This window comes from Camelus bactrianus, chromosome 14, assembly GCF_048773025.1.
Source record: "Camelus bactrianus isolate YW-2024 breed Bactrian camel chromosome 14, ASM4877302v1, whole genome shotgun sequence".
NCBI classification, from domain to species: Eukaryota; Metazoa; Chordata; class Mammalia; order Artiodactyla; family Camelidae; genus Camelus; species Camelus bactrianus.
Genome location: NC_133552.1, coordinates 55,755,231 through 55,774,792, shown reverse-complemented (window position 1 = coordinate 55,774,792; position 19,562 = coordinate 55,755,231). Strand labels below are relative to the sequence as shown.

At 38.6% G+C, this 19,562-nt stretch overlaps 1 protein-coding gene across 5 annotated transcripts in view; it reads right to left on the bottom strand.

Annotated features, from left to right (window-relative positions):
• Positions 1–19,562, bottom strand: part of GPC5 (glypican 5) — a 1,166,213-nt gene that overhangs the window by 893,229 nt on the left and 253,422 nt on the right. For all 5 annotated transcript variants that reach the window (XM_074378413.1, XM_074378414.1, XM_074378416.1 and 2 more), the window contains exon 4: positions 17,842–17,975. In XM_074378413.1, coding sequence (XP_074234514.1) covers positions 17,842–17,975 — 134 coding nt within the window. The remainder of the gene's footprint in view (positions 1–17,841; positions 17,976–19,562) is intronic.

The window sequence follows — 19,562 nt, the reverse complement described above, 5'->3', positions numbered from 1 at the left end:
TGCAGCAAAATTTTGCAGGTATTTGTTTATGAACTTTCTTTTTCTGGGATGTGTTTCTCAAATTCTCAGTGGGATACATGACCTGCAGAAGGTTAAGCACCACTAGCCTAAACTTTTGCCATATGTTTGCTCTGCCTTCTGGCATTCCTTCTTCCTGTGGGCCTGGGTTCTGACCCCTGGGGTCTTGCCCTTCATTATTCACGTGGGGCTTGGCGCTGGCCTGCCTGGTGCTCGTGTTTCCTTCGCCCTGCTCTGGCCTGGCCTCTGGCCCCCTCTCCAAAGCTTGACCTTCACCTGCCCTCCCCCGGATGCCCTCACTGCCACCACTCACTAAGCACTGTTTTAAATTAAACAGAAATGTTCTTATTGAAGGGAACATGACCTTTTATTTTAGTAAATTAAACTTACAGGTAATAAATAATAATGGCACCTCAAAGAAGCACTAACTTCCTCTTAGGAAATAGATTGGAAATTGCTTTCTCCAGTCCTATAAATGGTATTAAATTTTTTCTCCAAGAGGTGACTGTTTCCTGACCCAGGGATATTTTCATCCACTGAGTGTGTATACACACAATTCATTAAGCCCAGTGTATCAATGCTCCTTTACCCACATAAACAATATACCCAGACACACATATCAAGAACTTTGAAAATTAATTAATCTTGGTTTCACTAATAAAGTATTTCGCTAAATAAGGTTTGATAATGTAGCTATAAATTCACCTGTTTTAAGTTAAGTGATCCTATTTAATAAGAACCTTTTGAGCTATCTTGGCAATAACCCTAAATAACATTAAGTGTTCTTCACTCAGTATGTGTCTAAGGTTTCTTCCTATCCTGATTTAGTCATTTTTAACCACATCACTCTGTTCTTTCATGATGTCTGGGGTAACAATTAATTTGCTTTCCCAGACAGATCCGTCCTGAATAAGAATCATGCCCTGCCTCATTCCTCTCCTTAAACTATGCAATTTCAAGTGTCCTCTTTAGTTCCCATCCTCCACAAATAAAATTGTTCCTGTTCCAAGTGGTAAAATTCTCACTCAAATCAAGATGTAATCATCACATTAGCATAAAGCGGAACTCCCTATTGATACAATATTCCCAGATAAGTTCTGAAGAGAAAATGGAAACAAAAATTCATAATTTATATTGTTTCCAACATTAAAAATCTAATGTTTCTAAAAATTCTCCTTTCCCCACCTTCACATCAAAACATCTCTAACATGAAAAATATCTGACTTGTACTGAGCACCTAAGACAGTGTCTGTTGCCCCATTACACACACATGCAAGCCGCCGACCCCCTTAATTGGCACATTCTTAAATGAGAGCTTTGGCTAATCGGAATGCTTGCTGGAGAACAGATGGGGCACTGGTGTTGAGACTCTGTCTTAATTTATTGTCCTGGGGTTTTCCTAATTACCCACTTAATTGGCACAGCCACGCCACTTTGAAATAATAATGTACAGCTAATTATCACCGATTTAAGCTTGCTAATAGCTTATTCTTACCAGCTAACTTCAAGAAATCAAGCGGTGGGCAGGAACTGCCACAGGGAAACCACTCTGCCTGGGCTGGTTTAGACAGTGCAGTGTCCTTTACAGCTGGCTTTGGTTTCTGCCCCAAAAAGGCTAAGTAGTGACCCTTTGCTAGGTGTTTAAAGGAGCAGTAGCTTTCCCTTGCCTCTCTCAACTTTTGGAGACCTTTGTAACCGGCATCTCAATAACTCAAATCTCTAAATAGCTCACTATCAGCCTGCTACATCCATGGGGAAAAACAGCATAGATTGAATAAATGCATCTCCAAAATCTGATCAAAGCATAAATAAACTGTAGAGTTGATCTCTTCTTTTTCTGAGCTCACAGAAGACTGATCGACTCCATCAACAAGCTTATTTAACACAACCCTTAGATCCAGAGGCAGATTTTACCAAGTACATTCCTTCTTCAAATGTTAGAACAAGAAGTCAATGCATTCAACTGGAAGGTTCTCTATGAATTCAGAGGAAGAAGGGAGAGAAAAAACAAAACAAAATCACAAAAGAAGTTAGGAACTTAGGAATGCATAGAGAGATACCTCTCTTGAGGATAGGAGAATATACCTCTGTTTACACTGAGTCTGCAGTTGTTTTAGTAGCTTGTGCAGACATCGCTCGGTCAGACTCCCTAGAAGCAGCGCCTGAGACAGGAATGTGGATGCAGAGGACTGACGGAGGGACTACTCTTCAGAGCGAGGTTGTGCAGGAAGAGGGATACAAGGCGGAGGAAGAAGTTAAGCAGTGCTGTTGTCTCAGCTTCAGCCAGATTCCACAGGGAGTGCTGAAGTGCAGATTTCACCACATAACTGGCTCCACCACCCTGAGCAAAGGGCAAGCCTTTTCTCCCCCAGTGTCAGTCACTACCTGCCATCTGCCACTCAAGGGGGGAGGCAGGCAAGAGTTGAAGCCCCTCTCCCAGGTGGATGGGGTGGTGTGGTAGGCTGCCAAAATGTTGGTAGAAGTAAGAGATTTGTTAGCAAAACAGCACAAAAGAGAGGAAGAGGGTAATGGAGTATAATGGAGGTACTTACATTGTTCAATGAAGTGGTAAAGCTTTTAATTTAAAGTAAATGGCAAAAATTAAAAATCCGTATTGTCCTCTCTATGATAACCATTAATGAGAATAATAAACACAAGACTAAAAAGCTATGAGGATAAAACATAATAAATACTAGCTAAACTCAAAAGAAGGGAAGAAAGGAGGAATAATGAATAAAAAAAACAAGCGATGGGGGTGTGGGTACAGTTCAGTGGTTGAGTGCATGCTTAGGATACATGAGGTCTGGGTTCAATCCCCAGTACCTCCACTAAAAAAAAAAGGACAAAGAGAAACCAAAGAACAAGATGGTAGCCTTAAACCCAACTACTACTTCAGTATGCTATATATCTTGTAAAACACTGTAGCACCCATCTAAAATTGAGTCGTTTATGTCAAGGACAAAATGGAGACATCAATGCAGGTGCATAAAGGAAACATAACCAAATCTTACAGGCATTTACAGCCCTTCTCAGACATGAACAGAAGACATCACCCAATCCCCAAACACCAAGCATGCTCATGCCACCTCTGGGCCTCCTATTCTCCAAAATCAGCTACCGTGATCCAAGTAAGAAAAAAGACCAATGGGAAACCAGTCACCTGAAGAAGCCAAATAACTTTCATATTTATCCCATTAAAAATCCCTCAGGGGAGACGGAGAAGATGGCGGAGTAGAAAGACGCTCGCAGGTCACCCTCTCCCACAAATACACCAAGACCCACATCTACAGACCCACTCAGCCAACCAGAGCACCTGTGGAACTCCGACAGAACATCGACCTCTTCAAAAGATAAAGACGCCAAAAATCTGGTAGGAGAAAAGGAAAAAAGAAAGAACAAAAGGCAAAGCAGCCCGGGACTGGTCCCGCGGGGAGGGAGCGGCAAAGGAGGACTGGCGCTCGCTCGCTGGGTCTCCCCTCTCCAACTGAGAGGCCAGCGGGACTGAGGGGGAGCCTCCGAGGCTCGGATCTGTACAGAGCAGCCCTTGACTAACAGAACTAAGTTAAACGGGCACAGAGCGTCCCCCCGACACCCAGCCTGAGACGCGGGCCAGCAGCCGCGGGAAGGGCCAGGCTGCACAAGCCGGGCGGAGGACGGAAGTGGCTGCACGGAGGCAGCCCCAGGGGAACGCAAGGGGCTGCGCGCCATGGCTGTGGGTGCACAGGGCAGAACAACCTGGGCTCTCCATAAAACAGCAAGGTTGATGTGCTCTCCAGGGAAGGGTGCACACCCCCATCTCTGAAAACCCGCGGAAAGTTTTCGGGGGAATAGAGGAGGGGCTCAGGCACAGCCGCCATATCCTCCGCGCTGAGCACTCAGGCGGGGGCAGGGGCGAAACCTGCATCCGCACCGAAGGGCTTAGCAGCCTCAAAGGCCAGACTGAGACTGGCCTGCAGCCCCGGGCAGATAGGATCCTTCCATCCTGGTCCCTCAGAGAACTTGCTCCACAAAGACAAACAAGGAGCTGAGTTTTGGCTCGGAGCAGGGACAGCACTGTCCCTCGGTCTTCCCCGAGCCCACCCACAGAGCGCCAACCCGGGCAGAGCGCCAACCAGGGCGGAGCGCGCAGCCGCACAGAGCAGCGGAACTACCGTTGGCGGCGGCGCAGGTAGAGCGAGAGCGGCCCCCCGCCTTTCGGGCAGGAACACAGGCCCTGACCGAGGTGCTGGGAGGGGGCACGACCCGCCCTCCTACCTGGCCAGTCTGCAACATCTGACTGCGGCATCCGGAGGGGCAGCGACCCGCCCGCCCACAGCAGAGAGCTGCACCTGACCCAGTGTTAGGAGGAGACGCGATCTGCTTGCCGACAGGTGCTGGGAGCAGCACAGAAGAGGGCGCCAACAGAGGGCCTCTGAAAACAGCAAGCTGAGCTTCCAAAACAGGACGAAGACAGAAAGACTTCACATTAAAAGCACACAGACTCCAGGAGAACACCGACAAACAACCCCCCCCCTTTTTTTTTTTAAATCTGTTTTTACCTGTTCTATTTTCTATTACTCTCTTAATCTTTACTTCTTAATTCATTTCTATTTCTCTTGGGTTTTGATGTCCTGCTATTGATTAGGCACAGTTTTCAAATACATCTATTCATCTCCCCGCCCCCCTTTTTTTGTAAAGGTTTCAAAAGGACGTCTCAACCTGATTAATACTCTGCTTCAACTCACTCTTATATTATTCATTATACACTGTTTTCAAACCCTCTTTCTCCCTTCTTTTAAAATTCTTTCTCTCTCTCTCTTATTTTTTTTTTTTCCTAAGTTCTAGTCCTAAATAGGCATCAGATAGATAAAATCCTTAAGGACCAAAATAAACAACTGATACTCCATAAACCACAGTGCCAAAGAGGTATGAGCAAGATGAAGAAGCAGAAAAACCTTTCCCAATTAAAAGAACAAGAGAAATCCCCTGAAAGAAAGATCAACGAAATAGACATCGATAGTCTACTGGATCAAGATTTCAAAAAAGGAGTGATCAAATTGCTGAAGGAATTAAAAGAGATAGTGTTTAGAGATATAAAATATGTCAAAAATGAAATTGAAGCTATAAAGAAGAGCCAAGTAGAATGGGTAAACTCATTGACAGAGATGAGGAATGATCTAATAGCTGTGCAAAGCCGACTAGATAATGCAGAGGAACCAATTAGTGATCTAGAAGACAGGGCAATAGAAAGCACCCATTCAGAAGAACTACAAGAGAAGCAAATAAAAAATAATGAAAATAGCATAAGGGACCTATGGGATAATATAAAGCGTCCCAATCTTCGCATAATAGGGGTCCCAGAAGGAGAAGAAAGATCAAAGGGGATTGAAAAGGTTTTTGAAGAAATCATGACTGAAAACTTCCCAAACTTAAAGAAGGAATCAGATATCCAAGTACAGGAAGCTCAGAGGGTCCCAAACAGGAAGAACCCAAATAGACCCACACCAAGATATATCATAATCAAGATGGCCAGAGTCAAGGATAAAGAAAGGATTCTAAAGGCAGCAAGAGAAAAGCAAAGAGTAAGTTACAAGGGAACCCCCATAAGGCTCTCAGCTGATTTCTCTACACAAACACTACAGGCCAGAAGGGAGTGGCAAGATATATTCAAAGCCCTGAATGAAAAAAAGATGCAGCCTAGGATCCTTTATCCAGCAAGGCTATCCTTGAGGATAGAAGGAGAAATAAAGAGTTTCACAGACAAAAAAAAAGCTGCAGGAGTTTAGCAACACTAAACCCATGCTAAAAGAAATATTGAAAGGGCTATTCTAAATAGAAAAGCAGCAGGATGCTACAGAAATGAGAAACACTACAGAAAAATGTAAAGGTGATAACTCATGAATTACAAATAAAGTAAACATGAAATTATAAAAGAAGACATACAAATCACTGAGAGTGGGAGAGGGAGGCAGGGAAATATAGAATATTTTTTTCTTTCTTTTTTAAATTTTTTAACAGTAGGATGGGTTTGAGATCATGTTACTATCAGTTTAATAAAAACAGTTATAGTAATGGGTTGACAGATTTACAAAAAACGGTAACCACAAGCCAGAAATTTACAAAGGAGTCACAAAAATTAAATAAAATCCATGAAAATACAAAGGAAAATTACCAAACCACAAAAGGAAGAAGAAAGGAACAAAGAGGATATACCAATTCAACTGCAAAGATAAGTTCAAAATGGCAATAAACACACATCTATCATTAATTACTGTAAATGTTAATGGACTAAATGCTCCAGTCAAAAGACACAGAGTGGCAGACTGGATAATAAAGCAAGAACCTTCAATATGCTGCATACAAGAGACCCACTTTAGGGAGAAGGACACATACAGATTGAGAGTGAAAGGATGGAAAAGGATATTCCATGCAAATGGAAAAGCCAAAAAAGCAGGTGTTGCAGTACTGATTTCAGACAAAACAGACTTTAAAACAAAGGCCATAAAGAAAGATAAAGAAGGACATTTTATAATGATTAAAGGAGTTATACAAGATGAGGATATTACACTCGTTAATATATATGCACCCAATATAGGAGCACCTAAGTACATACAAGAATTCCTAACACAGATAAAGGGGGATATTGATGGGAATACAATCATAGTTGGAGATTTTAACACTGCATTAACATCACTAGACAGATCTTCCAGACAGAAAAGAAACAAGGCAACAGAGAAATTAAATACTACAATAGAAAAACTAGATTTGGTGGATATTTTCAGAGCATTACACCCCCCAAAAATAGGATATACATTCTTTTCAAGTGCACATGGAACATTTTCCAGGATCGATCATGCACTTGGGCACAAAAGAAACCTCAACAATTTTAAGAAGATAGAAATTTTCTCAAGCATCTTTACTGACCACAATGCCATGAAACTGGAAATCAACAACAGAGAAACAAAGGAGAAAAAAAGGAAAGCATGGAGATTAAACAATATGTTATTGAAAAAACAATGGATCAATGAGGAAATCAAAGCTGAAATTAAAAAATACCTTGAGACAAATGATAATGAAAGCACAACCACTCAAAACCTATGGGACACAGCAAAGGCAGTGCTAAGAGGGAAGTTTATAGCGATACAGGCCTTCCTCAAAAAAGAAGAACAATCTCAAATAAACAATTTAACCCACCACCTGAATGAATTAGAAAAAGAAGAACAAAAAGCCCCAAAAAGCAGCAGAAGGAAGGAAATAATAAAGATCAGAGAGGAATTAAATACAATAGAGATTAACAAGACCATAGAAAAAGTCAACCAAACCAAAAGCTGGTTTTTTGAAAAAGTAAATAAAATCGACAAACCTCTGGCCAAACTCACAAAGAAGAAAAAAGAGAGAGCACAAATTAGCAAAATAAGAAAGGAAAATGGAGAAATTACAACAAACAAAATAGAAACACAGAATATCATACGAGAATATTATGAAAAACTATATGGAACCAAACTGGATAACCTAGAGGAGATGGACAAGTTTCTGGAAACATACTGTCCACCAAAACTGAATCAAGAAGAATCTGAACACTTGAACAATCCGATCACTAGAAAGGAAATAGAAATAGCAATTAAAAACCTCCCTACAAATAAAAGTCCAGGACTGGACGGCTTCACCGGGGAATTCTACCAAACATACAAAGAAGAACTCATACCAGTCCTTCTCAAACTCTTCCAGACGATTGAAAAGGAGGGAATACTCCCAAACTCATTCTATGAAGCCACCATCACCCTGATACCAAAACCATGCAAAGACACTACAAAAAAAGAGAATTATAGGCCAATATCACTGATGAACATAGACGCCAAAATCCTCACCAAAATTTTAGCAAATAGAATCCAACAACACATAAAAAAGATTATACATCATGACCAAGTGGGGTTCATCCCAGGGACACAAGGCTGGTTCAACATATGCAAATCAATCAGTGTAATACATCACATCAACAAGAGAAAGGACAAAAACCACATGATCATCTCCATCGATGCAGAAAAAGCATTTGATAAAATTCAACACCCATTTATGATAAAAACTCTCGCCAAAGTGGGTATAGAGGGAACATATCTCAACATAATAAAAGCTATATATGACAAACCTACAGCCAGCATAGTACTCAACGGTGAAAAACTCAAAAGCTTCCCACTAAAATCTGGGACAAGACAAGGATGCCCATTATCACCACTCCTATTCAACATAGTCCTGGAAGTCCTAGCCACAGCAGTCAGGCAAGAGAAAGAAATAAAAGGGATCCAAATTGGAAAAGAAGAGGTAAAAGTGTCATTATATGCTGATGACATGTTACTATATATAGAAAACCCTAAAAGGTCCGCACAAAAGCTACTACAGCTGATTGAAGAATTCAGCAAGGTAGCAGGTTACAAAATTAACGTTCAAAAATCAGTTGCATTTCTTTACACTAACGATAAATCAACAGAAGAAGAAAGTAAAGAAACAATCCCCTTTAAAATAGCACCCAAAGTAATAAAATATCTGGGAATAAATCTAACCAAGGAGGTGAAAGAATTATACACAGAAAACTATAAACCACTGATGAAGGAAATTAAAGAAGACTTTAAAAAATGGAATGATATTCCATGCTCTTGGATTGGAAGAATCAATATTGTTAAAATGGTCACACTGCCCAAGGCAATCTACAGATTTAATGCAATCCCTATCCAATTACCCAGGACATATTTCACAGAACTAGAAAAAATCATAATAAAATTCATAGGGAACCATCAAAGACCTAGAATTGTCAAAGCATTACTGAAGAGAAAGAAAGAGGCTGGAGGAATAACTCTCCCAGACTTCAGACAATACTATAGAGCTATAGTCATCAAGACAGCATGGTATTGGTACCAAAACAGACATATAGACCAATGGAACAGAATAGAGAGCCCAGAAATGAACCCACAAACTTTTGGTCAACTCATCTTTGACAAAGGAGGCAAGAATATACATTGGAATAAAGACAGTCTCTTCAGCAAATGGTGTTGGGAAAACTGGACAGCAGCATGTAAAACAATGAAGCTAGAACACTCCCTTACACCATATACAAAAATCAACTCAAAATGGATTAAAGACTTAAACATAAGACAAGATACAATAAACCTCCTAGAGGAAAACATAGGCAAAACATTATCTGACATACATCTCAAAAATTTACTCCTAGAAGAAATAAAAGCAAGAATAAACAAATGGGACCTAATGAAACTTACAAGCTTCTGCGCAGCAAAGGAAACCAGAAGTAAAACAAGAAGAAAACCTACGGAATGGGAGAAAATTTTTGCAAGTGAAACCGACAAAGGCTTGATCTCCAGAATATATAAGCAGCTCATACGACTCAATAAGAAAAAAATAAACAACCCAATCCAAAAATGGGCAGAAGACCTAAACAAGCAATTCTCCAAGGAAGACATACAAATGATCAAAAAGCACATGAAAAAATGCTCAATATCACTAATTATCAGAGAAATGCAAATCAAAACTACAATGAGGTATCACCTCACACCAGTCAGAATGGCCGTCATTCAAAAATCCACAAATGACAAATGCTGGAGAGGCTGTGGAGAAAGGGGAACCCTCCTACACTGCTGGTGGGAATGCAGTTTGGTGCAGCCACTATGGAAAACAGTGTGGAGATTCCTCAAAAGACTAGGAATAGACTTACCGTATGACCCAGGAATCCCACTCCTGGGCTTGTATCCAGAAGGAAATCTACTTCAGGATGACACCTGCACCCCAATGTTCATAGCAGCACTATTTACAATAGCCAAAACATGGAAACAGCCTAAATGTCCATCAACAGGTGACTGGATAAAGAAGAGGTGGTATATTTATACAATGGAATACTACTCAGCCATAAAAACCGACAACATAATGCCATTTGCAGCAACATGGATGCTCCTGGAGAATGTCATTCCAAGTGAAGTAAGCCAGAAAGAGAAAGAAAAATACCATATGAGATCGCTCATATGTGGAATCTAAAAAACAAAAGCAAACAAACAAAAACAAAGCGTAAATAAAGGACAGAAATAGACTCACAGACAGAGAATACAGACTTGTGGTTACCAGGTGGGTGGAGGGTGGGAAGGGATAGACTGGGATTTCAAAATTGTAGAATAGACTACACTGTATAGCACAGGGAAATATACACAAAATGTTATGATAACTCACAGAGAAAAAAATGTGACAATGAGTGTGTATATGTCCATGAATAACTGAAAAATTGTGCTGAACACTGGAATTTGACACAACATTGTAAAATGATTATAAATCAATAAAAAATGTTAAAAAAAAAAAAATCCCTCAGACTGAACAACTCAGAACTCACTGCTCCCCCAGCCCTGAATCTCCCATTTGCAGGCTGAAATCCTTGCAATAAACTCATTTCCACTTTATTTTATTCAGGACAGAGTTTGGGTTTTGATCACATGAAGTAAACATTCCAATTAAAAACCAAAAACTGATTTATCACCACTTAATAAATACTGTTGGCTACCACCATGCAAAAACAAAAAAAAAGCCGAATTATTTATGTTAATAATGGCTATATGAACACAACCTCTAAAGAATTGTTTAAGTAATAGAAAACTATATAAATTAAACTCTTACTCTTTCACAAAGAGCTGAAAATATGTGTTTTAAGTTAGGTGTCATAAATCTAACAATTTTAAACAACAAAAATTGTCATATACCAATAAAGAAATTAAATCTATAGTAAACTGTGACAATTTTAAAAGACTGTGACTTATTTATATGTAAAGAGTTTTAAATATTTAGTAATCAGAAGAATGTTTATTTTCATTTACAGGGTAAGACAGCATCAGAGACACTGATGCATTTCTCTTTTCTGAGCTAGTACACGAATTAATAATTTTAAATTGGCTAAAATTTATAGAAAGTAGTTTCTTCTATTGGTATTCCTATGGGAATAGTGCAAAGAAAATACACCCCAAGAGAGAAAAACTGCCATGGATATGATGCTAATGTGTAAAAACGAACTCAGGAAATGTTAAGTTTTCTAACTCTACTTTATTATGAATTGCACAAAGAAGTGGTTTTGTTAATGATTTGGTGGGTCAATTGGAAATCTACTTTTTTGTCTTTCTTTTTGTTTTAATTATGAGTTACAGTAGGAAATCCAAACAAGTCAACTCTTTTTGGCAAATTATATCTTATACCTGTCTGGATAATCACTATATTTACTACACACTATGATGAAAAATTATGTATGCTTAGCATATGAAATGGCAAAAAACTGTTACTGAGAAATTGAGTACCATCAGCTCTCGTGAAAAGATTTTAAATACTTTTTAATTAGGAAAAAAACATGATTAAAAAAACAGTTCTCATCTCAACTTTAACAACAATATGTGTGTTTATTTTTATGTATGCATACGCAAACACACGCTGATTTTCTCAGACACAGAGCTGAGTTAAGCACACTCCTCAATTCCTGGCATACTATGATCACTGGTCCTTGAGCACCTCTGTACTCATTTGTTTTATTATCTCATTTTTTCTTCATCCCTCATCCCGTTTCCTGTCATTTTATAAATGTCCATCCTAATATATTTAATATAAGTACTTTGCTATGTCCTTTCCTTGAAAATACATGTTTATTTTATGTATTCATGCGTTTTTAATTTATAAGTAGTACTACACTATTATTCTCAATGTAATACTTTTTTTCTCTCTAATCACAATATTTTTTGATGTATGAAAATACGTTCTTTCCTTCTGACTGCACTATAATGTTCTAAAGTCTTACATTTTCTTTTTCCTGTTCTCTTGGTATGGACATATAGGTTGCCTCTATTTCTCAGCTGCAACAAATATTCAAAAACGTCCTTTGTGCATATGAGCAAGCGTTTCTCTGGGATACATCCTAAGAAGGCAGGCTACAGTGCACAGAGTATGAGTCTCACCAGCTGCAGCAAGCTCCTTGCCAGGATGGCTGAACCAGCGCACCGCATGACCCTCTGCAAAGAAAACCCAACCCCATCAACAGGCCAACCATTAGAAATGCAGGACAAAAAAGCAGCCACATACAGCATTATAAACATACCTTTGTCTGAATCAATCTTTGTATTCAATATACTTCCAATCAAGAGACTATAAAATAAATTTGGAAAAATAAATTCCACAAATATCAAAGAGAATTTTGGAAAACAGAATAAAGAGGTTTGACAGATGTAACAAAAGCAAAATAAAAAAGAAAGAAAAAACCCAAAAAACAATTTCATGGAGAGTTTATAAATAGAGTATATAAATATAAACAGTGTATCTATGGGAATTTGGAATGAGTATGAAGTTGAAAAAATGAGGAAAGGAAAAGAATGGATTGTTTTAGAGCATCCCTTGAAAACTGCCTCAGAATTTGAAAAATTTAAGTTGGAACTTTACCTTATATATGGTAAAGATACAGTCTCTCTATATATTAAACATTTAATGAGAGAAACAAAACTATAATGCTAGCATTAAAAAGTATAGTAGAATTTTTTTTGAACTGATGCAGGCAAGAAATTTTTAAACAAGAAAAAATATTTGAGAAACTTAAGAATTTTTATTTAACAAGATCATCTTAGACTAAATTACTCATCAACTGACTTTTACTTACATTTAATACATCATATTGAAATATCATCTCAGAAAATATTTGCAAAATCTAAAACTGACAAATAAACCACATAGAGGACATAAAAGGAACTCCTACAAATGGATAAATGAACTTTACAAAGAAATATAGTAGAAAATTCAACTAACAGAAAAAAAAAAAAAAAGAAACCCATAAAACAGAAAAAACAAAACTACAGGAAATAATTAAAATTTCTAAACCTTTATTAGTTTGTATTAGTTAATATATTAATTAGAGTGATAAGTAAATAGCTCGCCCATCAAATAAGAATGGGATGCGAATAACAAAAAAATTAAGTACAAGAAACAAATCCTTGGAAATTAAAGATATAAAAAAAAATGCCACTTTATTTGCCACAAAAAGAACTCACAGTCTCTCACTTAGTTCCTAATTCCCAGCTTCCGAGCACCTTCACCGCAGCAAGACAGGGTTCTCTTGAGAAAGAACCCTGCGTAAACCCAACAACTATGTAGTGTAAGTCTTCCTTCAAGCCATCCCTTAAGAAACCTGCAGCCCTTTTGCTTCTCAGGAACAGACACTAGCTCTCAGTTAACATTCATCCTGAAGACCCACAGTGCCACTAGACTCTTGTCAGTCTAAATGGGCCCTACAGAAGTCAAACGAAAATTAAGTTTTAGGCTCAGTCGGTCTCACGCTGGGCCCCCTGAGTACATAGAAGTGTGTCTATTTCACACTTCTGTGCACATATTTAGATGAGATACACGCACCCCTCGCACAGTCCCCATACTGGTTTCTCCATTCATGGAGTGAGGGCCAAACTGAAATTCCAAAAACTACCTCTCATAGAAAATTAGTAAATAAAAGGGTATCATAGCTGTTTTGGTTCTGGTACCAATGCCAACAGGTGGAGAGGAAGTAGGGGTACCCACGCCAACAAAAAGCAACTTCTCACAGCAGCAGCGTATCTGAAAATTCAACTTAATTCTGAAACTATCTACCCAGACATAGCATTAGATTCCACAGGTTCTATGCACCCTGCCCCTGCCTCCCCCACAGTCAGATGCCAGGCTTAAGTCCAGGTTACCAGTACTTCTGACTAACTGACTATAAATCACGGGTTCCCATGACCCCCTCCTCCCCAAGGATGGATTAATTTGGCAGAGCAGCTCACAGAGTAAGTTTTACTTACAAGGTCAACAGTTTACTATAAAAGGATGTAACTCCGGAACAGCCTGCGGGGAGAGCCGCAGAGGGCGAGGCACAGGGAGAGGGTGTGGAGCTTCCACGCTGCCCCTGTCCCGCCCTCACCCCCCCACCCCCACCGGCACTCCGCTCTCCCAGCACCTCCACGTGCTCATCAACCCGGATGCTCTCCAACCTCGCTCTTTGCAGCTTTTATGGAGGCTTCATGACACAGGTGTGGTTGATTAACTCATTGGTCATTGGCAATTGATTCAGCCTGTGGCCCCTCTCTCCTCACTGGAGGTTGGGAGGTGGGACTGAAAGTTTCAAGCTTCTAATCACATGTTTGGCTCTCCAGGCAACCAGCCCCATCCTTAGGTGGGGTCCAAAAGTCACCTCCTTAACATAACGAAAGACACTTTTTTGCTTTCATCATGTTGGAAAATCCAAGAGTTTTGGTAGCTGTATGCCAAGAATTGTGTCAGACACCAAATATGTATTTCTTACGATAAATCACACTATCACAATATCCCCAGGGAATTGCTGAGTTTAGGGTTATCATCAAAGACATGAAAAATGTAGTGACGGTGATTCTAACACCTCACCAGTGACCTCACTTGTTTGGCTGGTCTGTGCACACTGAGGTCGACATGGAGGATGGTTGGATTATCATAACCTGAGTCAAAGGGTGACTCCAATTACATAGTATGTGGTATCTGCTAGAACAAATCAAAACATGTCCCGCCACCTGCTATCCAGCTAATGATTTGGCAAATGCTTTTATCTCTTTACCAATTAGTAAGGACAATTAGGAACATTTCACTTTCAGCTGGCAAGTATCCCTTCACTGTTAGACCTCCGGGCAATTCTCCTTCTCCATGACAGACACGAGCCGTGATCATCTAGACGTCCTACAGGACACCATGCTGATAATAAAATATTGATCACATCATCCTAGATAACAGTAGGCAAGTGAATGACTCTGGTGGGGAAAAATATTGACATTTTGAGTGCTTGACAATTCAGCAGGGTTTCTAAATGTCTGAATCTGATTGGGATATTCTTCTAATGTAAATGTCTGCACTTAAGATGTCTAGCACTCAGGAAGAGGCACAGTGCTATCTGAGTCCCTTTGCACATTAGGAAAAACGTATCACACACATATTACAACTTAGTGTGTTGTTGTAACCCATCTGTAAAGTAGCCCCCAGCTGCTCTGACGTTCAGTTCAGACAACCCAGTTCATTTATTCAATGGTGACCGAAGTACAGGGGGCAAATAAAGATGCTCTACAGAGACTCCAGAAAGCCCCATTAGAAGAATCATAGTATAGACATCAAGGGTTTTGGAGTAAAGTCATTTCTTTTGCTAAAAACTGTATTTGCTTGCTTCGTTAGTTGGTTGGTTGGTTGGTTTGCAACTGGGCTCTGATCGAAACTGCACACTTGACCATGAGCTACCAAGTGATTCGGCAACCTGAGGTGGCCAAGATGAACTCAATGATATACGATCTGCCAGGCTATACAATCAGACTTGTGTCAAAGCAATATAACCTCAAGTGGAAATGATCTATTGGAAAGCAGACTCAAGTAGGTAGAAAAAGCACAAGTAAGATGCATGGAAAGTAGCCCAGGCTCACTAAGCGCCCACTCCTGTTACACTGCCCCACCTACTTCAAGCACAATTTATGACCTCATGGGGAAAGATAGTTGATGAAGGATAAAAAAAATTCAGTTTGTAAAAGGGAAATCAAAATGGTACTGCTAAGAGAGCTCTCTACATGGAGCTGAAGGCCTTTCAGGAAGTGTGGCATGCACATCTCAGCCTGGATGGAATCTGACCTTTGTCCACTTATTGTCCTAATGCAGGCACCCACAACATCTGCCCAATGTTCCAGAAGCTCAAGATAGTTATCAGACCCTTACACCAAATAACTCGTGACCGCCTCTCTACTCACTGAGCCCTTACCCTGAAATAGCCCTTAGGGATAAATATTTCCTTTCTTACATCAGTCGATCATAATTCTTGCCAGACAACTTTACACAGCCTTGTGGCTTTTGTCTTTAGGAGCCCCTGACTCTTTTTTTCCCTCAACACTCTTTTAGTTTTACCCAAACCTGTGTCTCCAGAACTGCAATTCCCAAGAGCCTAAATAAATTCTTTTCTTATTTGCAGCCTTCTGCATTGCTTGGTTGACAAAGTCTACTTTATAGATAGGAAAGGATAAATAAAACTCAGGTCTAGTTTATGGATAGGTCAGCACAACATATAGGCATCAAGCAGAAATATACTGCCATAGCAATTAAGTCCCATCCAGGAGTGGCAATAAAAAAAAATGTGTAAAAATGAAATGCTTAAGCGGGCTCAAGTGCAGTGCCTCTAGTTTCTCACTTTGTGTGGCACGAGATTGGCCTGTGATGGGTCCACCCTGAGTCATGGGAAATGGCTAATGGTGGCTGAACTGGTCAAGGACATAGAAATAATGAGTTTGCAAGACTGGTGACAAGGAGGTCTATTTAATGGCCAGGATAGAATCATCAAAAACCTCCCAGTCATGTGAGCCCCTCATTGCTCCTGAGCCATTTCCTAACATTTCACCTGCATTGTCTTAGTTTTGCAAGTGAATAAACCATGTTAAGCGTTGGGTTTTGTTTTGGTTTTTCAGCAGCTAAGTTCCCTTGGTAGTGAAACTGACATGACCTCTAAGAAGAACCTAAGAAAACCCTTGGCTGGGTTTTATTATAAGAACCACCACAGTCAAAGCATATTGATTTCTCAAATGCAAGAAATGACTGCTGATCACTACAGATGTTTAAATTTAAAAAATAAATAAATAAACCACAGCTACTTTGCAAGCAAACAATGTGTTTTGAGCTGTAGCAAATAGCCAGCAATAGCCCAAATCTTTATCCTGTTCTCACAACCCACCTGAGGAGAAAACGAGGCAATTAAGAGCACTATTCCAAAATAGAGAAAAGATTTTACATTACAGAGAGTAAGACCACGTAAAATATAGAATTCTTCATAAGATTTTGTTAGAAATGATTATTTGAATTAATAAACAGAGTTGTGAATTTCAGTTTAATTCAAAAATACCTACTGAGAATCTAGTATTTGCCAGAACATAGCACTGCTCAACTGAATACCGCAATAAATAAAATAACAGTTTCCTACAGTTTTAAGAGGTTTGTAGTTTAATCACCAATTATCAAGTAAATGGACACTAATGAAGGCTCTAATTTAACCAGTGAAATAATGATGGGCATAGTGGTAGAAATGTGAATTACAGACACAAGCCACTCAACGCTTATCATTTTGAATCAACAGATAGTAATTTTCAGTATTCCAGGTAAAAGGTATGCATACTTTGGTTTTTAAACAGATACTTAGCAGTCTACAATAATACTTATCACATCATTTACATGAATACTCTTTCTGTCTTGCATTCCGTCCAATATAGAAGCCATTAGCTACATGTAAAATTCAGACTAAAACTAGTTAAAATTATACAACATCAAAAATTCAATCCTTAGTCACACTAGCCACATTTTTTAAAGGTTTGTTTTTTTGTAGTAAGCTCACTTACCATGAGATCTACCTTCTTAATGAATTTTGAAGTGTACAGTACAACATCTTTGACCACAGGGAGTGGGGAATGGGGAGTTACTAATCAATGACACAGTTTCAGTTAAGCAAGATGACTAAGTCTTAGACATCTGCCCTACAACGTTGTACACTAGCCGCATTTTAAGCGCACAATGATTGTATGTGCCTAAGGCCTGCCACAGTATATTATTTTAAAAGTTCCTGATCATTGAAAGTATTTTGGTCTCCTGAGTTGAACCTGTCTTCCTAATTAACATGATAGGAGGAACCACTAAATTTTAAATGTTGAACTTTTGTTTCTCCAATAGTGTATTTTGTCCTACTTAATTGAATACATTCTATTCTGTTGTAAAATTAATGGCTTACTTTCTTTTCTCTTTCTGGTTGTAAAACAAATGTCTTACTTTCTTCTGTTGGCAAGTGTCTCTTCACCGTTTCTTGTGGAGATCTTCATTCCATGCTTCTCTTTGCTCCCATCAAAAGAACAGCGGGGGCTTTGTGTGGGTTTTCTGACTGGACGGCCACAAATCTTATACACCTTTAAAAAAGAAAATTTTAAGAGACAGTCAGAAACCATGCTCCAGGCTTTCTGAGAATGTAATATTCACTAGAGCCCAAAACAATGCCATGTTCTTAATTATACTTCAGTATTAACCTTTAATATATATAATGTTTGTTAATTTTTAAAACAGGGAGAATCAAATTATCCGTATAAAATGGCAACCATACTAAATTGATGCTCTACACATTTATATAGTTTGCATGTATGCAAACACAAAATACTTCAATAAAAATATATATGCAAAATCAGAGAACTACATTAATAAACTAGCCAGCTTGTATAAATAAAGCCATTTAACCAATGTAGATGTTATTTATAGTTTAAATTCATATGTATGACTAATCATATATCTGTACTGATTTTTTACTAAAATAATTTGCTACTGAATAGGTTTCATTTCTATATGAATTCTAAAGGTAGTTTTCTTCTTAAAATCTTTTCTTAGGAATGGCAATAAATATTTATATAAAACTCATTCTGTAATAGTTGTATATCTTCTTCCTCAGTCTGGTTTGCTGTCAAGGGTGTTATTTACGGTCTCTTTAAAAAAAATTATTTATCCAATTGAACATTTCATTTTTTAATACTACTTATCTAGTAAAGATCTTCATATAATTTAAATAATTGTCATTAAAACATTAAGTAACTAACTGGACACATTATCATGTAAAGCATCAAAAAAGATTCATAAGATAACATGTACATTTAAAAAGGCATGTTTGTATAATTAAAAATATATAAAAGCATTGCCCAAGGGTCAGGAGACTTTGGTTTTTGTCCTAATTTTTCCTTTGTTAAGTGATGAGATCTTGAAAACAGCAGCAGAACTTCTTTAAAGTTGATTTCCTTATATGTAACATGAAAAAGTTAGAATAAATTATTCCAAAGTTCCCTTAAAGTTCTAATTTTTAAAAAAATTTTCCCTGAATGTGCATTAAAGGAATTATGCATCAATTCATTTATTTAAATCATAATTATTTTGTTCCAATATTTGCAAAGAATGTGTGTTACATGTTTTATGAAGTAAAAGATGAGAAACTGAATTTCCCTCAAAGGAGCTGACAAGTCAAGAGGAAAAAAAAAATTCCTCCAAACATTAAATTCAAGTGCACCTTAGTAGAAGTCCTGGCACACTCCAGGCTCCAGCTCCAGTCCACACCACCAGTGCGACAGTTCCAGACAACCCTGGAAAAAGCCCTGCCTGTGCTTACTTTGGCTCCAATCCTCCTGCCAATGCCACTGAGCACATGCAGTCTGCAGATAGACACTCCCAGACAAAGGCACACCTTCAAGAGACAGAGAGGAAACTACTTCACCTAATTTATAGAGACAAACAGCAGGAAGTCAAACAAAATGAGAAGACAGGAATACATTCAGAATGAAAGGGCAAGACAAAACTCCAGGGGAAAAAAACTAGTGAAATGGAGATAAATAATTTACTTCACAAAATGTTCAAAGTAACAGTCTTAAAAGTACACAGTGAGAACTTCAACAAAGAATTTGAAAATGTAAAATAAATGTCAAACTATATGTACATATATATATATACACACAAACACACAC